The sequence below is a fragment of the Perca flavescens genome, chromosome 1 (genome assembly GCF_004354835.1).
Source record: "Perca flavescens isolate YP-PL-M2 chromosome 1, PFLA_1.0, whole genome shotgun sequence".
NCBI lineage: Eukaryota > Metazoa > Chordata > Actinopteri > Perciformes > Percidae > Perca > Perca flavescens.
This window is the reverse complement of record NC_041331.1, coordinates 40,317,112-40,338,643: the sequence shown is the minus strand read 5'-3', so window position 1 is coordinate 40,338,643 and position 21,532 is coordinate 40,317,112. Positions and strand designations below refer to the sequence as shown.

General features: G+C 43.3%; 1 protein-coding gene across 10 annotated transcripts in view; it reads left to right on the top strand.

The window, feature by feature from the left end:
• The window catches only part of herc1 (HECT and RLD domain containing E3 ubiquitin protein ligase family member 1), a 79,526-nt gene that overhangs the window by 38,793 nt on the left and 19,201 nt on the right, over window positions 1–21,532 (top strand). For 4 of the 10 annotated variants that reach the window (XM_028586118.1, XM_028586136.1, XM_028586087.1 and 1 more), the window contains exons 38-65: window positions 1,037–1,685; window positions 2,176–2,449; window positions 2,529–2,766; window positions 2,881–3,047; window positions 3,460–3,576; window positions 4,459–4,714; window positions 5,681–5,802; window positions 5,898–6,124; window positions 6,587–6,855; window positions 7,696–7,748; window positions 7,866–8,066; window positions 8,572–8,746; window positions 9,159–9,426; window positions 9,945–10,158; window positions 10,675–10,934; window positions 11,029–11,156; window positions 12,800–12,936; window positions 13,477–13,677; window positions 13,801–13,931; window positions 14,809–15,026; window positions 16,404–16,521; window positions 16,744–16,947; window positions 17,182–17,283; window positions 17,386–17,559; window positions 18,914–19,213; window positions 19,320–19,385; window positions 19,524–19,649; window positions 20,355–20,493. In XM_028586118.1, coding sequence (XP_028441919.1) covers window positions 1,037–1,685; window positions 2,176–2,449; window positions 2,529–2,766; window positions 2,881–3,047; window positions 3,460–3,576; window positions 4,459–4,714; window positions 5,681–5,802; window positions 5,898–6,124; window positions 6,587–6,855; window positions 7,696–7,748; window positions 7,866–8,066; window positions 8,572–8,746; window positions 9,159–9,426; window positions 9,945–10,158; window positions 10,675–10,934; window positions 11,029–11,156; window positions 12,800–12,936; window positions 13,477–13,677; window positions 13,801–13,931; window positions 14,809–15,026; window positions 16,404–16,521; window positions 16,744–16,947; window positions 17,182–17,283; window positions 17,386–17,559; window positions 18,914–19,213; window positions 19,320–19,385; window positions 19,524–19,649; window positions 20,355–20,493 — 5,534 coding nt within the window. The remainder of the gene's footprint in view (window positions 1–1,036; window positions 1,686–2,175; window positions 2,450–2,528; window positions 2,767–2,880; window positions 3,048–3,459; window positions 3,577–4,458; window positions 4,715–5,680; window positions 5,803–5,897; window positions 6,125–6,586; window positions 6,856–7,695; window positions 7,749–7,865; window positions 8,067–8,571; window positions 8,747–9,158; window positions 9,427–9,944; window positions 10,159–10,674; window positions 10,935–11,028; window positions 11,157–12,799; window positions 12,937–13,476; window positions 13,678–13,800; window positions 13,932–14,808; window positions 15,027–16,403; window positions 16,522–16,743; window positions 16,948–17,181; window positions 17,284–17,385; window positions 17,560–18,913; window positions 19,214–19,319; window positions 19,386–19,523; window positions 19,650–20,354; window positions 20,494–21,532) is intronic. The other 6 variants (XM_028586162.1, XM_028586145.1, XM_028586113.1 and 3 more) reach the window with 5 other exon arrangements.

Sequence of the window (21,532 nt, the reverse complement as noted above, 5' to 3'; positions counted from 1 at the left end):
CGGCGCTAGTTATTTATTGGTATATTTTTATAGATATCAAATTGTCAACTAGTTAGGAATTTATTTTTATTTTTTACAATGTCAGCCAGATTTTGGCTGTCACTGCTTTTGGGGAAACATGTTTACTTTGTGACATTTAGGCCACTGGAACCTGCTTTTACTTCTTATATATTGTGAAATAACCACTTTAATGGGGGAAAACCCCTTTTTAAAGGTGCTCTAAGCGATGTTGGGTGACGGCACTTCTTGTTGACGTTCAAAGTATTGTCAAACAAAACAAGGCTAGCTCGCCCCTCCCTCCTCCTCATCCCGTCCCCTCCCCCTCCCTTCCGTTCTTCCGCGCACTAACCCCACCAACCCCCACCCCTAAATCCTTCTTGTCGGTTCTTGGCTGGAACGCTGGAAAACTTTTTGTTTGTTTTGTTGCTGTTTGTGGAGCCTTGGCTGTCTACAGAGACTGTGTTTTTTTACAGTGTGTTCAGGGGACAGGCAGCTCGCGGATAGTGAGGAGATGATTGCTGTATGTGACAAAAAATGTCGTAGCCTAAAAAACACGTGACATCGCTTAGAGCACCTTTAATTCCTATAAGAATATTGTTGGTCCAACAGCAGTGCTATGCATGAGATTTTGTTCTAGGTACATCTGTGACATATGCTGTGGTCTAGGCATACGGTCATCAACAGGATGCCCACATGGATGATAAAGTCTATTTTTAAACACAATTGAGGCTGAATGTTTCTTCACTGCCTGTAATCACATTCCTCTGACATTCTGTGCCCATTAGCCTTTTAATCACCTTTTCACCTTCTATTTTCCTTCACTGTTTTCATGTTTGTGTTATTGACTTGCCCTTTTGCATCATTATTAATCCATTACACTTCTGCATGGTCCAAAAAGTCTCAAGCGGCATGTTTCTACCCACACATTCTGTCTCTGTATTTGTCTTGCATGCTGTGCTCTTTCTCTCCTGCCCTTTCCCTCACTTTGTGTTTCCTTCCCCTGTCCCTTTTCACTCTCCACTCCCTTCTATTAAAGCTTCCCAACTTTCTGGTCGCCTAGTGACACTCCGCTGTACAACCTGGAACCCTGCGAGCCGCTGCCCTTCGACGTGGCGTGTTTCCGTGGCCTCACCGCCTCGCTGCTGTTGGACCTCACCTACCTTACCAGCATCCACGAGGAAACCGCCGCTAAGCTCAGCGCACGACGCCACGACAAGAAGCATCGCAACGCAGCCTCGACTGGGCACGAGCCGACCGGTAACGAAGAAAAGGCGGACAATGAGGGGCACAACCGTATGAATGAACAAAAGGATAACCTTGGCGCCTCGCCCGGAGCAGCGCCAAACACCACAACCTCCGACCTGCGTGTGTCCCACAGTCTGGATGAGGTGAAGGCACATCTGGCACCCAACTCAAAGTCCGAGAGTGAGATCTCCTCTGTGGTTAGCGGAGGGGCAGACGGAAATGAGACCCTTTTTACTGCAGCTCCTCATACTCCTGCTGAGGGGAACAGGAAGAAAGGCCACGAGCACGGCTCCCGCAGTCATGAGCCTTCTACTTCCTCCATTGCCACGCAGTCGGAAATCCACGCTGTGCAGCTGTCCTACCTCTACCTGGGAGCCATGAAGACCCTCAGCGCCCTGCTTAGCTGTAGCAAGTATGCTGAGCTGCTGCTTATACCAAAGGTACTGCAGCTTGCTTAGTTTACCTATACAAGAGCAGTTTAATCAATCACCTGTTCTTCAGTGGTATCAGAAAATTCTTTAGGTGAATAGTTTAACATTTTGGGAAATCCACGTATTTGCTTTCTTGCCGAAAGTTAGATGAAAAGATTGATACCACTTGTGTATCTATCTGTTGAATACGAGAACCTACTAGAGCCTCTAAAGCACTATTATTACTCACTATTATTAATATTATATCTCATTTGTTATATACTGGAGTGTCTTCTGGAGTCAAATGAGTCTCTAAGGAGTCTTATATTTAACGGACAGATGAGAATAGTATTCATATAATCTAACTCTCAGCAAGAAAGTGAATAAGTGCATTTCCTCAAAAAAAAAAGCTCAAAATGTTAGAATAATTAAAATAATATGGAGCAGATATGCATCATCTATTTGGCTGATGTGAGTAAAATCTCATACCTGATACCTAATTCTCTCCTCTGACATCAAGGTGTTACCTGAAGCAGCACCCAGCGGGCACAATGCTGATCTAAATGCCAGCACCAGTGGCAGCACAGCTGCCACCTCGCCAGTATGCCAGGAAGAAGTGGAGATGCGGGCGGCTCTGCAGTTTCTCATGCGCCACATGGTGAAGCGGGCAGTGATGCGCTCCCCCATCAAGCGGGCCTTGGGCCTGGCCGACCTGGAGAGGGCGCAGTCCATGATCTACAAACTGGTCGTGAATGGGTTGCTGGAGGAGCACAGTGGGGGAAAGGCCAAGCCTGGTGAGAATATGTCGAGATTTCATGTGGTTTATTAGTTCTCGGGGAGTTCTTACTGTAAAAATAACAAACGTTTTTTCAGCTTTGTCTGTCTTGTCATTTCCCTCAGGAGTGAGAAGTGAACCAGAGGGTGAGGGGGAAGGTATAGAGGGTGAGCAGTTGGCACAAACCCCAGTCACCACCAGCCCCTCTGCCTCCAGCACCACCTCCTTCATGAGTTCCTCGCTGGAGGACACCACCACCGCTACCACACCTGTCACAGACACGGAGACTGTCCCTGCCTCGGAGTCTCCGGGGGTCATGCCTCTCAGCCTCCTCAGGTCAGAACAGATGGCTACACATATTGTCAGTCAGCTAGTGTTAATTATCAGCCTCGTTTGTCATGCATGATTAAACTGAGATGATTATTTGAATGCGTCTCTGTGATGTGACAGGCAAATGTTCTCCAGCTACCCGACTACTACCCTGGTTCCAACCCGTCGAGCTCAGACTCCTCCGGTGTCCTCTCTGCCAACCTCTCCCTCAGATGAGGTCGGCCGCCGGCAGAGTCTCACGTCCCCCGACTCGCAGCCCTCCAGACCACAAAACAGAACGGGTACCTGTAAGTATGCCAGACTGCCAAGCATGTAAACATGGCTGTTGTGCTGGTGAAAAGCTTGTATAGCTTGTTGCAAATTTGCACATGCACATTTTCTACCTTGTTAACTGTGTTTTTGAGTTAATACAAACAAATAGAAGACTGATATCCTTAATGACAACACAGGGTTTCCCAAATAAAATTATCTTTATATTATATTATATCTGTTTTGATCACAGTCATTGATGCAAACATCACAGAGCTACTGATACAAGTCTAATATCTAACTTTAAATAAACCAAAAGCTCTAAATTTAGTGTCCAGCTAACTTTGGCCTAGTTTCTAATCGGCAACACAGCAGCGACTTTTTCCCCCCCACACATGCCTAGCAGACTTTCATAATAATTTCATTAATTGTGTTGGTTGTTTGCTACAGCTATGTCGGACCCCAGCAGCAGGCTGTCGACATCTCCCCCTCCTCCTGCTATCGCTGTGCCCTTATTGGAGATGGGCTTCTCCCTACGCCAGATTACAAAAGCTCTGGAAGCCACCGGTCAGTCTCAGAGAAAAATGCTCCTCACAATTTCCTCCTCATCTGAAGTTGTCCTCTTTAAAAGAACACGCCGACTTATTGGGACTTTGTCTTATTCCCTGTATCCCCCAGAGTTAGATAAGTCCATACATACCCTCATCTCTGTGTGTGTCGTAACTCTGTCTGACGCACCCACCACTAGCCTAGCTTAGCACAGATCCTGGAGGTAACCGGCTCCATCTAGCCTAGCTTAGCACAGATCCTGGAGGTAACCAGCTCCATCTAGCCTAGCTTAGCACAGATCCTGGAGGTAACTGGCTCCATCTAGCCTAGCTTAGCACAGATCCTGGAGGTAACCGGCTCCATCTAGCCTACTGCTCCCAATAAGTGACAAAACAACGCCAACATGTTCCTATTTACATGTTGTGATTTGTATAGTCACAGCGTGTACAAATAACAAGATCACATGAGATACAGCCATCTTCTAACCGTATACAAACTGGGAACTATATTCTCAGAAAGGCGAAGTACTGCTACTCTGGGGGATACGGTGAAGTTCCAGTAGGTCGGCGTGTTCCTTTTAAATGTCATGTTTTGTTTGACCAACATTTCAAACCTAAATATATTCAGTTTACAATTACATAAAACACATGGTTATCAAAATTGTTTGTTTTATACCAAGTAAATCCACAATGCAAAACAACCATGTAGTTATTAGCAGAGGGGAAACATAATTGTGGTATTGAATTTGATATTAGTACTTTAACCATGACCTAACAAAGCACAGGAGGCCAATATCAAAGGTTGGAATTTATGCTTTCCCCAAAAACTGTGTGATATGACTCTAAATATTGTCATTGTGTGGTTTATTGATGGGTCCAGTGTGTATTCCTGTTATGCCAGGCGCTCGAGGAGAAGCAGACGCTCAGAACATCACGGTGCTGGCCATGTGGATGATCGAGCATCCAGGTACAGAGGACGAGCATGACGAGCCTCACACCAGAGGCAGCGGTGTTGGTGGTGACGGGTCCGACTCGTCCTGTCCGGGTGCAACAGCCTCTGCTGGAGGCAAATCTCTGGACAGGAGTCCGTATCTGTGCTCGCCTGGAGACATCGCTAGTGCAGATACTTCGGAAATGGAGGAGGGCTTCATCGAGAGGTACAGTTGGAATTGTCCAGTGAAAGTGCTTTGTGAGTTAAATAGAGGTTGGATCCGCAACATTATGGAACAGCCTATACCAGGAGACGAAAGATGGACAGAAGATAAACATTTTCTATGTCAATCATATCTTTAGCAATGCCTGTGAATCAAATTCCAAAATAATCATAGTCATTTAACTGCAAGAAAGCTTTTCTATGGCAAACTAATTTCCTAAAACATTTTCTCTTGCATTTTTTGGGATTATGAAGTATGACATTGTATGCAGACCCCGTGGCACAAAAATCGACCTGAGTAAACTGCACATAATCGGACCCGGTCCGACTCAGGTCATTGGTTGGAACTCTGCCGCTCAGAACTGGACTGTGAAGACCTTATTATCTTAATTCTAAATTGAAAGAATACTATCAAAATTTTAGTACCAGCGACAAAATGCTATGTTATAAAAGATGGGCAAAGTATAGACCAATATGTGCAAATTGTTCTCATGTGTTGAGTAAAACAGACTCTGTGTGTAGGTTTGAAATTTGTTAGCAACTACACATTAATAATTCAAAAGAATGTGAAGATCACAGCCATCAGTATCTGCAGAAGAGAAGTGAGAACCCCTGAAACGTCAGTGAAATGATGATAAACAGCAGAATATGATGTACTTGGGATTAATTAAAGTAAACATTCTTTATTGCATCATCAGAAAAAAATACAGTTTACACTTTATACTGAATGACAGAAATATATGGCGGGGGGACCTCTAGCTCACCCAGTGTGGGCTGAGTCCTTTGCTGCGGCCCAGGTTAGAATCTGACCTCGCTGCGTGTTATCCCCTCTCTCTCTCCCCCTCCTTTCTGGTCTATCTACTATCACTATAAAAAGGCCCAAAAAAATAAATAAATCTGAACTCTTTTTTTTTTTTTTTTTTTATTTGTAAAAGTATATATTAAAAGTCTATATTTGTGTACTTTGTAGTCCTGACGGTCTGGAGCAGGACAGTGCATCAGCCTCCAGCGGTGGTCCACTCAGAGGACGCTCTGCTGTCGGTAGGAAACACCGCTTTGACCTGGCTGCGCGCACGCTCTTAGCCCGCGCCGGTAAGAATATATCTTCTTTTACCTTTCTTCACACTTTGTCTAAAGAAATTGCCCATAAACCTCTCACTTCACTTTAAACTTCCTCTCCTTCTAAGCTGGACTGTACCGCTCGGTGCAGGCACATCACAGCCAGTCACGTCGGGAGGTCTCATCCCTCCAACAGCAACAAGATCCGGGAGCCCTTTACGATTTCAACCTCGATGAAGAGCTGGAGATGGACCTGGACGAGGAGACCATGGAGGCCATGTTTGGCCAGGACCTCGCCAGTGACACCGACATTCTGGGAATGTGGATCCCGGAGGTACTGGACTGGCCAACATGGGTGTGTGTGACTTTCTGCTATGTCCAGAGGGCTGCCGTCACCATTCTGCTCGTAACCTGCTCGTTACCTGCCCTGCATCACTTCTCACTCACAGTTATTTCATACTATATCTGCACGCTGAAATGGATAGCTTTATGAGACAGTAACTTTTAAAAGCACACTTCCCCTGAAAGCACACTCACTCCACTGATCTAACTGGCATGGAATGAAAGACTTAACACTTTTTCAATAACAATGATTATTCTCAGTGCTGATAAATGCCTGTTGCTTGGAAGTCATTAATGCAAAGCTGTTGTCGATTCATATTTCTAGCACATCACATTGTATGGAGACTGAACTGCTGTTCTGAACAACTCTGTCTCGTGTTTGTCTTTATGTATGTGAATCTGTGTGTGTGTGTGTGTGTGTGTGTGTCTGCGTGTGTCTGCGTGTGTTCCTCTGTAATTGTACCACACCTCGCAGCACGTATGCGAGACAGACGATCGAGATGAAGTGGTGGTGTGCGAGTTGTGCGAGGCTAACGTGGCCAACTTCAATCAACACATGAAGAAGAGCCACCCAGGCTGCGGCCGCAGCGCCAACCGGCAAGGCTACCGCAGTAACGGCTCCTACGTAGACGGCTGGTTCGGAGGCGAGTGTGGGAGTGGAAACCCCTACTACCTGCTGTGTGGTAGCTGCAGGGAGAAGTACCTGGCCATCAAAAGCAAGGCCAAAGTCCCCATTGTGGAAAGGTACGCACAGAAAGATTGAGTGAACAAGGAAGCATATTTTTTTCTTAGTGCTTACAACTAAGCTGCTTGTTATGGGGATACTAAAGCTGATAAATTGTGCCGTTATATCTGCGGAAATTTGATTGATATTGCCCTAAAAAAAAATCCTGCATTTATTACAGCATTATTACAGTTATGTTGGAAAATGTAACTGTTATATGTCCTACTTACTTTACTTGTTAAAGGTGCTGTAGGTAGGATTGCGAAGATCCAGGACTTAACCCAACAATTTGAACTTCAACAACTTCTCAGTCCCTCCCCCCTTTCCGCTAAAGCCCAAAACGGTCTCCTAAGCCCCTCCCCCCACAAGGGAGAATGAATGCGTGTGCATGAGCAGTGATTGATACGCAGTTAGACCCCCCCCCCGGCCCTGATTGGTGCATCTTAACAGGGAGCTGTGGGTTTTTTGCAAATCGCACTACAGGCTGGAGGTGGAGCCAGAGGAGCCGGATTTATTTTTATTTTATTACCTCATGTAGTTCTACTGGAACATAGCGTCAGTTTCAGCAAATATGACAGAAAGTTAGTTTTATTAGGCTTACCTACTGCACCTTTAACTAGAGCTGTTTTGAATTCCAGACAATGTCCGCCAATTCAGGTCCAGACATTGACATGACCACGTTATAAACCAATATTTCATTTTGTTATGTTTTTTTATTGTTTTTTGCCACCTGTACCTGTGTGTCATGGAGTCATCAGGCATTCTTTTAATTTATATCTGTACTATTCTGTTGTAGCTTGTTATTTAAGAGAAGTTAAACGGATACATTTTCATGTTCTCCTTGTGTGATATGTATTCAGGTATAAGGGACAGGCTCCTGACCTCCTTGGAAAACAGGACAGTGTCTATGAAGGTAATTGTAAACATTTGAAACTTAATGTGATGTATTTAATTTGTCTTGCAATGTTACACAAGACGTTTGTGTTTGTCTTTGATTTCAAATTGTTTGCGCCTGTCCGTCCCGCTACAGAGGACTGGGACATGCTGGACGTTGACGAAGAAGAGAAGCTGACAGGGGAGGAGGAGTTTGAGCTTTTGGCCGGACCGCTGGGTCTTAGTGAGCGCAGGATCGTCCCAGAGGCTGTCCAGTTCCCTGACAGCGACCCACTGGGAGCCTCCATTGCCATGGTGACAGCCTCCAACAGCATGGAAGAGACCCTGCTGCAGATAGGTGAGAAGGACAAGATATAGGGCTGCAACTGATGATTCAACAAGTCATTGTCAGTTAATTTGTCGATTATTATTTTTTCGATTTATCAATTAGATGTGTGGTCTATAAAATGTCAGAAAATGTGGTGTTTCCCAAAAGCCCAAGATGACGTTCTCAAATGTCTTGTTTTGTCCACAACTCAAAGATATTCAGTTTACTGTCACAGAGGAGCGAATAAACTAGAAAATATTAATTTATACACATTTAAGAATTTTTACATTTTTTTTCCCCCACAAAAAATGAATGAAACAGATTGATCGATTATCAAAATAATTGTTGATTAATTCAATAAATGACAACTAATCTATTAATCTTTGTTGCTCTAACAAGATCTCATTACTTCTTCAGACAACAACATATTTGATGCATTGATCTTATACTGTATAGTCAAGTAAAGCGATTGGTTCAACCCTTAACCCTGTAAGCTTTAAAAAAAAATAGCCGTGAACTGAGTGTTTGTGTTTAGGCTGTCAGACCTCGGTGGATAAGAGTTCATCGGGCAGGGTGACCCTCGGCGAGCAGGCAGCAGCCCTCCAGAACCCCCACGACCGAGTGATGGCGCTGAGGAGGGTGACGGCTGCAGCCCAGGTGCTGTTGGCCCGAAGCATGGTGATGAGAGCCCTGTCCCTGCTGTCTGTCAGGTAGTCTGCAAACTCCATCTGTCCGTCTGTGTGGGGTATACAGTACAGGCCAAAAGTTTGGACACACCTTCTCATTCAATGCGTTTCCTTTTTATTTTCATGACTATTTACATTGTAGATTCTCACTGAAGGCATCAACACTATGAATGAACACATATGGAATTATGTACTTAACAAAAAAGTGTGAAATAACTGAAAACATGTCTTATATTTTAGATTCTTCAAAGTAGCCACCCTTCCCAAAATATGTTATTAATTTCAACCCTTTGGATGAAGAAAGTCAAACATTATTTTGACTATTTTAAGAGTTCTCTTAAAATGCACATGTACACAGGTAGATGGAAGCAGTTTTCTGCCTGTTAATTGAAACATGACTTCTCCCTCCCTCCACCCTCCATTCTCTCCCAAACAGTGGCTCGAGCTGCAGCCTTGCAGCCGGTCTGGAGTCTCTGGGTTTGACCGACATCAGGACTTTGGTCAGGCTGATGTGCCTGGCAGCAGCAGGCCGAGCCGGTCTTTCCACCAGTCCTACATCAGGCTCCGGCCATGCTGAAAGGCCCCGCGGGGCTGCCAAGGCCAGCAAACCCATCTCCTGTCTGGCTTACCTCAGCACAGCAGTGGGCTGCTTGGCCTCCAACAGTCCCAACGCCGCAAAGCTGCTGGTGCAGCTCTGCACTCAGGTACACAATGTTACTCATCAGCCTTCTTAGTTCATATCATGGCTTTATTAAGATCTGATGTTTCATTTAACAGATCATAGTCAAGAGTCAAATATGTCTTTTCTGTGTCTCAGACAGGTAGCTATTTGATTATTGACTCAGATTATTCAAATTTAAAGCATTTTAGGTGACATTATTTGCCATTTAGATAGAGGACAAAGGAGTATTGACAGCAACAAAATAAGCATTTTAAAGACAGGAAGCAAAAAAACCATTAGTGCACCAATACCTCAACAAAGTCCACTTTTCAGTACATGTAGCCATGCAAGCAATACAAAGCAACAAACCATACTGATTACAGCCATTTTTTGACACAGCATTAAGTATTAGGACATATATAAAATACAACAATCATTACGGAGATCTTAATAAAAATGTTGAAAGATGCAGTTATAACATTAGAAAAAATGGTGGTATGACACAACGAGCAAGAAATTAAAGCTGCAACTCACAAGAATTTAATATTCATATCTCTCCAGAACCTGATCTCGGCTGCTACCGGCATGAATCTGACCACAGTGGACGACCCCATCCAGAGGAAGTTCCTGCCCAGCTTCCTGCGTGGCGTGGCCGAGGAGAACAAGCTCGTCACCTCTCCCAACTTTGTGGTCACACAGGCTCTGGTGGCCCTGCTGGCTGATAAAGGCGCCAGACTCAGACCTGCTTATGACAAGGCTGATCTGGAGAAAAGAGGTTTGTAGCCTGGAGGAGCAGGAGATACAAATCAGCTGGTGCTCCATGTTATCCAGTCCATTGGTCATGGTTTATGTGGATTTATTATTCATTAGTCTCAGAATCAATAACATTTCATATTTGTGAAAACTAAATAGTTATAAGATGTTTTTCTTGCATATTTTCCAATTACTCTTAATTTCAAATAGGAGTAATTGAACCTACTTAACAGGACACTGCCTTGATTAATTAAGCCACATTACATATTTTTATCTTTCAAAAAATTGATTTACTTTGTGGCCTTTTTCATTTTTAATCATCTCATAATTATCATGTATTTGTATAATTCATGTAGTGATGTTATCATTTATTAGTAATGTCTGTCAAGTCGTCATGAACACACAACTCATGCTTGTTCCAGCTTGTTTCTCTCTGTTCATTGGGGTCACCTTTTGGTTTTTCTGTTTGTCACTTTCATTTTTGTTCCTTCTCTCACTCACCGGGCCACCTTGTCACTTTCTGTTCCGTGTCGAGCAGGTCTAATTGCGCACTTGTATGCCCATCCTTCCCATAATCCCTCCGCTGTAGGGCCTCTAGAGCTGGCCAATGCTTTGGCGGCCTGTTGCCTGTCCTCCAGGCTCTCCTCGCAGCACCGCCAGTGGGCCGCCCAGCAGCTAGTCCGCACGCTGGCCGCCCACGACCGCGACAACAACCACAGCCGGCCGCAGACCTTCGTCGACATGGCAGGGGACCTGCGAAAGTGCTCCTTCATCAAGCTAGAGGCTCACCAGAGCAGAGTGAGTCAAAGTAGGATGAGGACTGTTCCCTGGCTGGGTCAGAACTCAAAATGTTGAATATAAACAGGTATTAAATAAAGTCTGTTTCACTCAGGTCATCACGTGTGGTTGGTGCAGTAAGAAAGGCCTGTTGGCAACGAGTGGTAACGATGGGACCGTCAGGATGTGGAACGTAACCAAGAACCAGTACACCCTCCAGCAGACCTGCATCTTCAATAAGGAGTAAGGCTTTCTGAAACAAATACAAATACTACATTCAACCTCAGTATGTTAATGAAGGGAAAAGCTGTGTACAGTTCACTGTGCATCTTTATCAGTTGATTGAGGCTATGTTTAGACGGAAACGATCTGAAGAAAAAACGCAAAAGTGCCGTTGCGTTCTCACTTTTTATTTCGCGTTTAGACAAGCATTTTGGGGGGGAAATCTGCGTGCATGTGGTGACGCAAAAGTGTGTGAAATTTGATGTAGTATGCACACCAGGCGGCTACACAACACACGCACAACACCACCAAGTACGCACGTCTGCGTAGAACCTTCCTTCTACTTCTCTAAAACATGACGAAGCGAACAACAAAAGCTGACAATTTTGTTTGGACAGACGAGGAGGTGGAGTTATTGCTCCAAACAACTTTAGATTACAAAGCCACAAAGCAACGAGAGCCACCGTGAGCAGATCGGAACAGACTTTTGCCTTTTCACCATTTTAGATGGGAACGCGACAGTGGAGCGTTTTTAAGATTTCCACCCTGGAGGCTGGTTTCACTTTTTTGCGTTTTTAAGCCCCAAAAACACCGTTGCCGTCTAAATGAAAGGCACATCTGATAAAATATTTTGGCGTTTTCACCCGCAAGCGTTATCGTGTAAACAGGGCCAGAGTCCACACTGGAGTCACAAAATTGCTCTCGGACTTTATTTTGATGCTTTTTTTCTGCAGCTATATTATGTTTTATTTGATTTGCTTATTAAAGCTGCACGAATATTTTTTTTTGGGGATAAACAAAGGATCAAAATTTCGCATCAAAATCAATTCATGTCAGTGGAATTGCCACGATCAGTAGATTCATGGGGGCGAAGTTCAACTTTGGTGAACTTTGACCTACAAATTTGCTAACTAACAGTAAGCAAGCAGTTAGCACGCTCCTCAAATCAGAGAGCGTTTTCCCCTCATCAATAAAACTTTGTTGAATAAAAGGATTTATAATCCCGAGAACAAAAAGCTAAGGTGGGAGTAAACGTTACAGTCTAGAGAAAAAGTTTGGGAAGCTATTGTGAATGAGAATGACCAGAGTTTACGTGTCCCAGCTGACTATTGTCTTAGTGGTTTCTGGCTTGCCAGCTACAGTAGTTCACAAACTTGCCCCGCAAGTAGTCGTAGTAATCTTTTAGCTATTGTTTTTGTTTTACGGCCCGCAAACTCAGCTCTCATCACCTTCGTTTCCATCACGTAAACCGCTCCGATAAACCCACTGCACACTACCTGCCCAGCACCAGAAGACAATCGGACAAAGTTAGCGACTACCTGGTGAAGAAAGTAGAGCATTGAGCAGCTGGAGCCAGATATTTTCCTCAAGAGTTAGAGAAAACCAAATAGAGCTCAGAGAAGAGTGAATGTTGGATTTACAGTACATTTAAATGAATACTAATGTTCTGTTGATGTGTAAATACGCAACTGTGTGCTAAGACATTCCCCATAACAACTTTATAGAGTGTTAGTATGTGCTAACATTTCCCCATATACATAACTTTATGAGGTGATAATATATCAGATGTTTTATTTAAAGCTGCCTCTAGGCGGCCAAATAAATAAAGTAATGCAGCTTTAAGTTTTGGTCTGATTTGTGTTTATTCTGTGTTCTCTCATCAGTGATGGCTCTTCAGAGGAGGGCGTGTCAGGTTTGGGATCTCCCAGCGATCCTTGTATGTCTCCTCTGGCATGGAGTGTCACTGGAAAATATCTGGCATCTGCCATGGAGAAAATGGTCAACATCTGGCAAGTTAATGGTAAGCATTTCTTTTTTCTAGCTCCTCTGGGGTCTCGACTCTGTTTTTTTTATTTTATTAGACGGCATGTTAATGATAAACTCTGTTTGATTTGAAAAACGTGTTTTTTTTCAAATTTGAAAATTTGTAATATGCTTCAACTTGTAGCACTGGTGTGTGTGAGGTCAGCGGAATATGAATGAGATGGCATTAAGAATTTATAGCTCCCATTAAAAATAGATTCACTGGATGTGGTCCAATCGTCATGTCCCTCCTCCCACCACACAGCCTGCAGCAGGAGCCATCTGTCCTTGGCCACTTTCGGTCGCCTCCAGGATGAACATCCACAATCACATTCTTATTAGCTTTTATGAGCACAGTTTCTCTAGTGCCAGTGAACTGTGACTGTGTCTGTGCGTTACCATCTTTCTGTGGGCATTGCTGTGCAATTAGTTCTTTAGTTCTTTTCGTCACAGTCCATTATACACATATTCCCGATGTAATAAATTGGCCGTGGTAACAGCACTACACTAACGGTGACTTTCGTTCCCTTCCTCTAAGGTGGCAGGGGCCTTTTGGATGTGCAGCCTCATTGGGTGTCGGCGTTGGCTTGGCCTAAAGAGCAGGCAGAGTCCTTGTGGTGCGGGGAACCCAAGGACATGCTGCTGGTGGGACGAATGGATGGATCTCTGGGGCTCATTGAGGTGCTGGATACCTCCAGTATGCACCGCACCGAGCTGGAGCACTGCTACAGGAAAGATGGTACGAATGAGTGATACATCTCTGTGCTGAGTGTTGTTAAGATATTTTCTGACTGTATACTCTAGATGACACAACTCCTGCCAAATTGTTTACAAATGTTTGATACTTCTGCTCCTCTCTCAGTGGCAGTGATGCACATAGCCTGGTACAGTGAAGACAAGCCTTTTGCTGTGGGCTATGCAGATGGCAAGCTGCTAATGGGGTCCAAAGAGCCCTTAGAAAAAGGAGCCATTGTGGTCATTGATGCACACAAGGTAAACTAATCCTACTGTCTACTTTATTCCGTTATAATGCCCATATTTAATGCTGTCTTTTTTAAAACGTTATTCTTGCACTGCTATATAGTTTTTATATTACTATATCTACATATTCTTGCTCTATTGGACTTATTTGCACTACCACCATCACACACACTCTCATAGAGCACCTTACCATAGAGCACCTTACCTGCCCTGTCACTGCAAGGGTCTCATGCTTATATATCCCTTAGTACATTCATGTGGATTTTTGATTTTTGTATTTACTTTTCTTTTATTGTTCATATTTTTTTTGTTTTTTTATTTTATCATCCTGTGTGTGTGATGTCTTTAACCCATTTACTCCTAAAACGCCTGCTAAAAACGCCTAAAAAAACCTATGTTATTCTGGGATAAATATCCTTATCTCCTGAAGGTTTTCTGAAAAAATATTAAGAATTGTCAACGTCTACCAAAATCTTAATATCTAAGCCTCTGCAGCATGAAATAAAATACATTGTCAAGGTAAGAATCACAGGTTTTATTAAAACATGCTCCCTTAGCACTAACATACAAACACATTTTTCAAAAGATTCTCAAAAACAGATGGGGTATGACGAATACCAAATGCTGCGCCACGCAGCAGCCAGCAGGAGGTTCAGAGTTACGCAACGCAGTAACCGGCGGTAGATGTAATATTTCGGTGCGCAGCATTAAGCTGCTGGGACCTTGAATTTCCCCTTGGGGATCAATAAAGTATCTATCTATCTATTTCTACAAGCGATGGTTGGTTATCGGTCAGAAAAATAAATCTAAATTAGCGTCTCTAATTTAATTTAATCATTTTTTACTCCTTCTCAGAACTGAATACTTCTGCATGTTGTTGTTGTTACAGGAGTCAATCACCAGTATGAAGTGGAATCCCACTGGACAGATCTTGCTGACTTGTGCCAAAGAGGAGACGGTGAAGCTCTGGGCCAGTCCGGACTCTCACTTTGACTCAGGCTCTGGCTGGCGCTGCGTGCAGAGTCTTCGACACCCCTCCCCGGTTAACGGCGTGGCCTGGTGCAGCCTGCTGGGACGTGGCCCAAAGCACCTCAACATGTTAGCCATGTAGGTTGTCCTCAAATACTAGGCAGGACTTTGGATGATTTATACTGTCTGGTTCTATTAGAGAGTTTATGTGGTGTTCTCTTCCACACTCATTTTGCAATCATCCTTTAAATGAGTTCCTCAAATTGTCTGTCTGAGAAGTCTTTCTTGATGAAGTGACAATATTGCTTTAAAATCCATAATATTCATTTTGAAAGCTATAGATAAAAGTCGGTATAAAGTCATCATGAGAAGAGAAACTACAGAAAGTGCAGCTGGAGAATATTCTCACAAGCTTTTTCAGATGCATAGATTTAGCCAGTGGTGAAAAGTAACTTGGTACATTTTTGAGCTACTTTTACTTACATGAGTATTTCAATTTTATCCTACTTTCTACTTCTACATCACAGAGGGAAATATTGTACTTTTTACTGCACTAAATTTGTTTGACAGCTGGAGTTACTTTACAGAAAAAGATTTTCAAAAATAGTTCTTAGATCAAACAAGACGTTTTTATAAAAATGTATAAAATATGATACTGTGCTTCAGATGAAACTGTCCAATAGTATGTAAGTAGTTAACAGATCGAAGGTCAACATTCACACATATAGGCACATTTGAAATGAGTCACTGCTGACCGTAAGGGCTCCTGCACACTGGCTGTGTGGCGTGAGTGTGTCAGCGGCGGGGCGAGTCCGTTTTTATTTCGGCTCCCACGTTAACAGGTTAAAACTTAACACATTGCCTGCGTGACACGCACACTCGAGCCGCGCCGAAAACGTGTGCCTGCTAGATATAGAACCGACGCCTATTTTTCACGTGACACACAAGCGTGTTGGAAGCGTTTCCAGGCAAAATAGAGTACGAAAAGATGTTTATATGTCGTTTTGACACAAATACATATTAATAAATGACATTTTGATGTTTGAAAGTCTCTAGCTTTTGACATAAATGCAGATATATAAATGTAATTTAAGAAAATAAATATAATATATATATATATATATATATATATGTATATATATATATATATATATATACATATATATATATATATATATATATATATATATATATATATATATATGTATATATATACCGACATTGTCTTTGCTGTAATCAGATCAGTATATATTTATGTTTTATGTGTATGGCAACAAGGCTAGCAGCAGCGCCGCGTCAGACACGTTTCTGGTGTGCAAAGACATAGAAAATGCCACGCAGAAAACGCCACGCTCACGCAGGCAGTGTGCAGGAGGTCTAAGTGTTCAGCGTTTGATCTTCTGCATTCTCATTCTCAACCCGGTCATGTTTGTGACACAAGGATAATATATTTCTGTGAAAGAATATTTCCTGTGGTTGGGTGGGTTTTCATGTGTCGCTGTGTTTTTTTTTCAGATGCTGCCAGAATGGCCTGGTCACAGTCTGGACTGTTCCTCAAAACATCTCTAACTTCCCAGAATCCTCCCCTGAGTCAGAGGGATGGTGGGAGAATGAAGCAAAACCGAAATTCATGGTACTTACACACATTCATAAATAATTACGTGAGACTTTGATTTGCTTTTTTCATGTTATAATGTAAAAGATGTCAAATTAAATACAATTTTTTTTATTTTTAAATTTCAGGACATTTAATGAATGTTGATGGGATGTTTGCCTCAGCTTCTAATTATTTCTGACCAAACCTGCTGATTCATGCCAATTTATCACGCTGTTTATTCCCTCTACATATACATACAGCCGTAGGAGAAAAGACCGTGCGTTCCCCCACTTACCTGCTGTCACTGTGTTGCAGTCTTCCCGGTGGTCAGGAAATGGAGCAACATGTGTTTTCCAGCTGAAGGGCCACATCACCCCAGTAAGAACGCTGGCCTTCAGCCCCGATGGTCTGGCTCTGGCATCTGGAGGATTGGGAGGCCTTGTGAACATCTGGTCCCTGCGGGTAAGAAACACTCGCACTCTTAAATACACACACTGACATACACAACTCAAGGTGAAAACACCTACACAGGATACATGCTAATACTGCAGGTACAAGTCACATAGATACAAAGATGTGTGACAGGAACAAATTATTCCTTACACCATCATCTTACAGGAACAATGTGGTTCAACGTGTGTGTGTGTGTGTGTGTGTGTGTGTGTGTGTGTGTGTGTGTGTGTGTGTGTGTAACAGGATGGGTCAGTGCTCCAGACAGTAGTAGCCGGTTCAGGTGCGATCCAGAACATTGTCTGGATCCCAGATGTGGGTGTCGCCGTCTGCTCCAACAGGTCGAAGGTACGACATCTTTAACTGATTCGTATTTTACCAGGTTTCTATCCACATCCTGAAAGAGATGAATACTTGCAGTATTGACTCTCTGGTCTGCTTCATTTCCAGGATGTGCTGGTTGTGAACTGCTCCAAAGAGTTCATGGCGTCCAACCATGTGCTGGCCACTTGCCGCACAGCTCTGAAAAAGCAGGGCGTGGTCGGCCTCAACATGGCACCCTGCATGAGGGCCTTCCTGGAGAGACTGCCTGTCATGCTGCAGGAGCAGTACGCCTACGAGAAGGTACAGAGACATTCAATATTTATCTACTGCCAAACACCATTTAAATTGAAATCATAATCTTAAATAATCTTAACAAAACCATGTCAACATATTTTTATTGCAGTTTTTTTAAGATATTTTTTGGGGCATTTTAGACCTTTATTAGATAGGACAGCTGAAGACAGGAAAGGGGTAGAGAGAGAGAGGGGGGAGACATGCAGCAAAGGGCCACAGGTCAGAATCTAACTTGTGGCCGCTGCAGCAGGGACTGAGTACATGGGGCGCATGCTCAACCAGGTGAGCTAACCAGGCGTGCCAGAAAATGGTTTATGTTTCCCACAATTTAAGAATTTTGTGGGATGTGGAGACTTGTGCGCAACAGAAGCTCTGACATATAACATTCAATGTTTATTTTCTCTCCAATATACACAGTTGCAGATGCACAATCCCGGCAAAGGAAGCCTTCTTTGTACGGGCATTGATACATCAATGTTAATAATCATATCCGCAATCATAAAAATAATAATTATAATAAAAATAATACACCAGAAAGCATCACAGCGACAGCGCGTGTTGGTGTGGTGATAAGAGATGTGGTTCACGATTTTGTTAACTGGAAATGGTCTGATTCTGTTAAGCTGTCCCATTTTTCATGCACCAAAACTTAGAATTTTGCAAAAAGTTTAAATGTGTGTGTGATTAAGACCTACAGTACAACTATAATCATTGGGAATGGTCGGGGCCACTTACTGAGACTCAATATGCAGTGATGTGAGATATCTTTGTTTTGGATGTGCTGACCTGAGCATACCCCAAATTAAGCCTGGACAGACAATTACATACAGTACATTCTGATTTTAAGACTGGCAAAGAAAAACACCAAGATACTGGAAACTGCTCCCACAACCCTAAAGTATAGAATATATTTTTTATTTCCTCACAGTATAGCTGGTATGCCATCAAAAGTGTGAGATAAATGAAGATAGAGAGTGTGGGCCACACTCTCTATCTTCATTTCTCTCACACCCTGAGGTTTTTTCACTTATTAAAACATAGAAAGAAGAACAAGGCCTGAACAAGTAAGGAACTTCTCCCTGAGCAACTACAGTAATATCTACACTTCCACTGCCATTAGGCCAGCAATTTATTTAGTTTTGTGACCTTTGGGGTTTGTTGAATGGCCTTCTGGGAAACGTGGACTATAAATCAAAAGAGGTAGACCAGGGTGCCTGAGAAAAGACAAAATGCTTCATCACTGCACGAAAAAACAACTCCTAGAATCACTGATATTACTGTGGAGCGCCTGAGGGTGATTTAACTTACAAACTCCATTGTTGCCTCTCGTTGCTGATGTCCTGTTCTTCTCCCCCTCCAGCCCCACGTCGTATGTGGGGAGCAGCTCGTCCACAGCCCCTATATGCAGTGCCTAGCCTCCCTGGCTGTGGGACTCCACCTGGACCAGCTCCTGTGTCGCCCCCCTGTGCCTCCTAACCTCCGACACTGCCCACCAGAGTCTGGCACCGCCGTCTGGTGTGCCAGCGAGTGGGCCTGGTTGGACTGCTTCTCTACAACGGTCAAGGCGGCGGAGGCCCTCGCTCGAGGCGCCGCCTTCTCCGAGTCGTTCTCTGTTCCCGACCTGGAACCTGTGCCCAAAGATGATATGGTTCTGCTCATGGTGAGGGAGGCAGCTGCTGCTGCTTTAACTGCTGAAACAGCTATTTCTAATCTAATCAACACCTACTGTTGCATATAATAACAGTGTTTGCACTCTGTTTTTACAGGACAACAGTAAATGGGCGTCTGGTATGGATGAACAGATCATGTCCTGGGCCACCTCCAGACCAGAGGTAGTTGAGGTTTATACCCAGATTAGCTGTAATAAATGGTTTGTCTGTGTTTATTCTCAGACTCTGGAGGTAATAACTGCCATTTGAACTCACGTTTTGTCTACACTATTCATGTTTGTGTGTGTTGTGTGTTTGCAGGACTGGCACCTTGGGGGGAAGTGCGATGTGTATCTGTGGGGTGCAGGGCGACACGGCCAGCTGGCAGAGGCTGGCAGAAACATCCTGGTGCCAACCACCGCCCCATCCTTCTCTCTAGCGCAACAGGTACACAGATATGTCATGTCTCTGTTACTACACCCACAAAACACCAACCTGTTGCCTGTAATCGCAACAAGAGTAAATAAAACATTATTATTATTTTGTATACTTTACTGCAAGAGTAAGTACATTTATTGCCTTTTGCACCGTGTAGATGTTGATTTGTGCAGATCGTGAAGCCTGTTGAGTTTCTGAACAATTTCTGCCAAAGAGCTTAATGGCTAAAAAGACAATCTTACTTGATATAACACGTTTATTTTTGATCCCCTGTCGTCTTGACTTCAGGCGTTTGCTTGCTTTCCTCACTTCTGTTTCTTTTCTCATGCACTGATTTGCTTAAAGCTGAACAAAGCCAATCAGGTGATTTCTCTCACTGACGGGCTCCGCCACTGACTAGTGCCAACGTTTTAGGACACGCGACTATCAGGCCTGGTGTGGCAGGGGATTCAGAAAGAAAAGAAACATGTTAAAAATAATATTATGCATGCACGATCCAGTGTTTTTGGAACCATACGATAGACAAAAACTCTTATTGCCCCAAACTTTATGTAAGGCTAATATTAAATCACTGGAGTGCCCCCTTTGAGCTAATGATTTTCTCAATCTGCATGTATATACTGGCTTTTAACATCTGATCACTGTTGTTGGCCGATGTCTTAAAATGTGATTGTAATTCCCTGCATCTGTTTCCTCTTTGTTTCCCTCCTTCAGGTGGTGTGTGGTCAGAACTGCACCTTTGTGATCCAGCCTAACGGGACAGTGTTGGCCTGTGGGGAGGGCAGCTACGGCCGTCTGGGTCAGGGCAACTCTGATGACCTGCATGTTCTCACCGTCATCTCAGCTCTTCAAGGTGGTGCTTCAAAAACTGTACATACTGTTAGATGATGGATGATGGATCACGTGTTTGTTCTCTAATGGCACTCGGATAGAGTTGTGGTTAAATAGCATATTATCTAATCTGAATCCTTTCTAATCACTTATCAAATTTAATCAGGTTTAAGTAACTACATTTATAAATAGGGTCTGGTACCGAGACCCGGTGCTAATACGGCACCGGTGCCTTAACGACCGTTATCTTCCGGAGCGAATAGCAACGCAGATTTCGGTGCCATATTTTGTTGCCACTTAAATTCCTGCGCTTCTCTCTGATGCTCCAAAACGAAAGTTAGAGGCACGCTAGTTAACACTACACTTGGCAGGAGGAAACGTTAGCCTACCGTTAGCTAGCAGCTGGATTAAACACGGTTAAAACGCTGACAGTTAAACGGTGTAAAAGTGTGACTGCATTTGAAGAGAATTCCAACAACAGTCTGTAGCTGCAATTGTCTGAAAAACAACACAGATGTTGCGTTCACTTGAAACTCGCCTTGCCAGCCTCGTGCTGCATTCAAAGTTATTGTAAAATACCCTTTTCCCATACAGTGGTTGTTTTTGTTGTTTAACAGGAATTTTACTGGTGAAATAAGTTATTGTTATTGCATTTTTAATAAATCATTTCATTTTGACCATATGGCCTTAGCAATAAACAAGCCGTTCTTTAATGTCGCCGACTGTCATTTTGGGCTCCTTTTTAAAAAATAAATACATATATTTTTAAAAAGTATCGGTTTAGGCACCGTTTTAAAAGTATCGTTTTAGCACCGGTATCAGAAAAACTCCAAACGATACCCAACCGTATTTATAAATCACTAAGACTCAAAGATCTGTAATTAGATCTTAAACAATTCAGTGAGTTTCTGCTTGACTCGATTCACTTTTTTGGTACCAAGACTTTTCTCTTATCATTTTCTGCTGTGGCTAGTACCCTCTCAGTGGAAGCGGGATTCTCAGCTGATCGCCATAGCGCCGCCACTTGATACTGCTGTGACATCATCTTTAACACGACACTT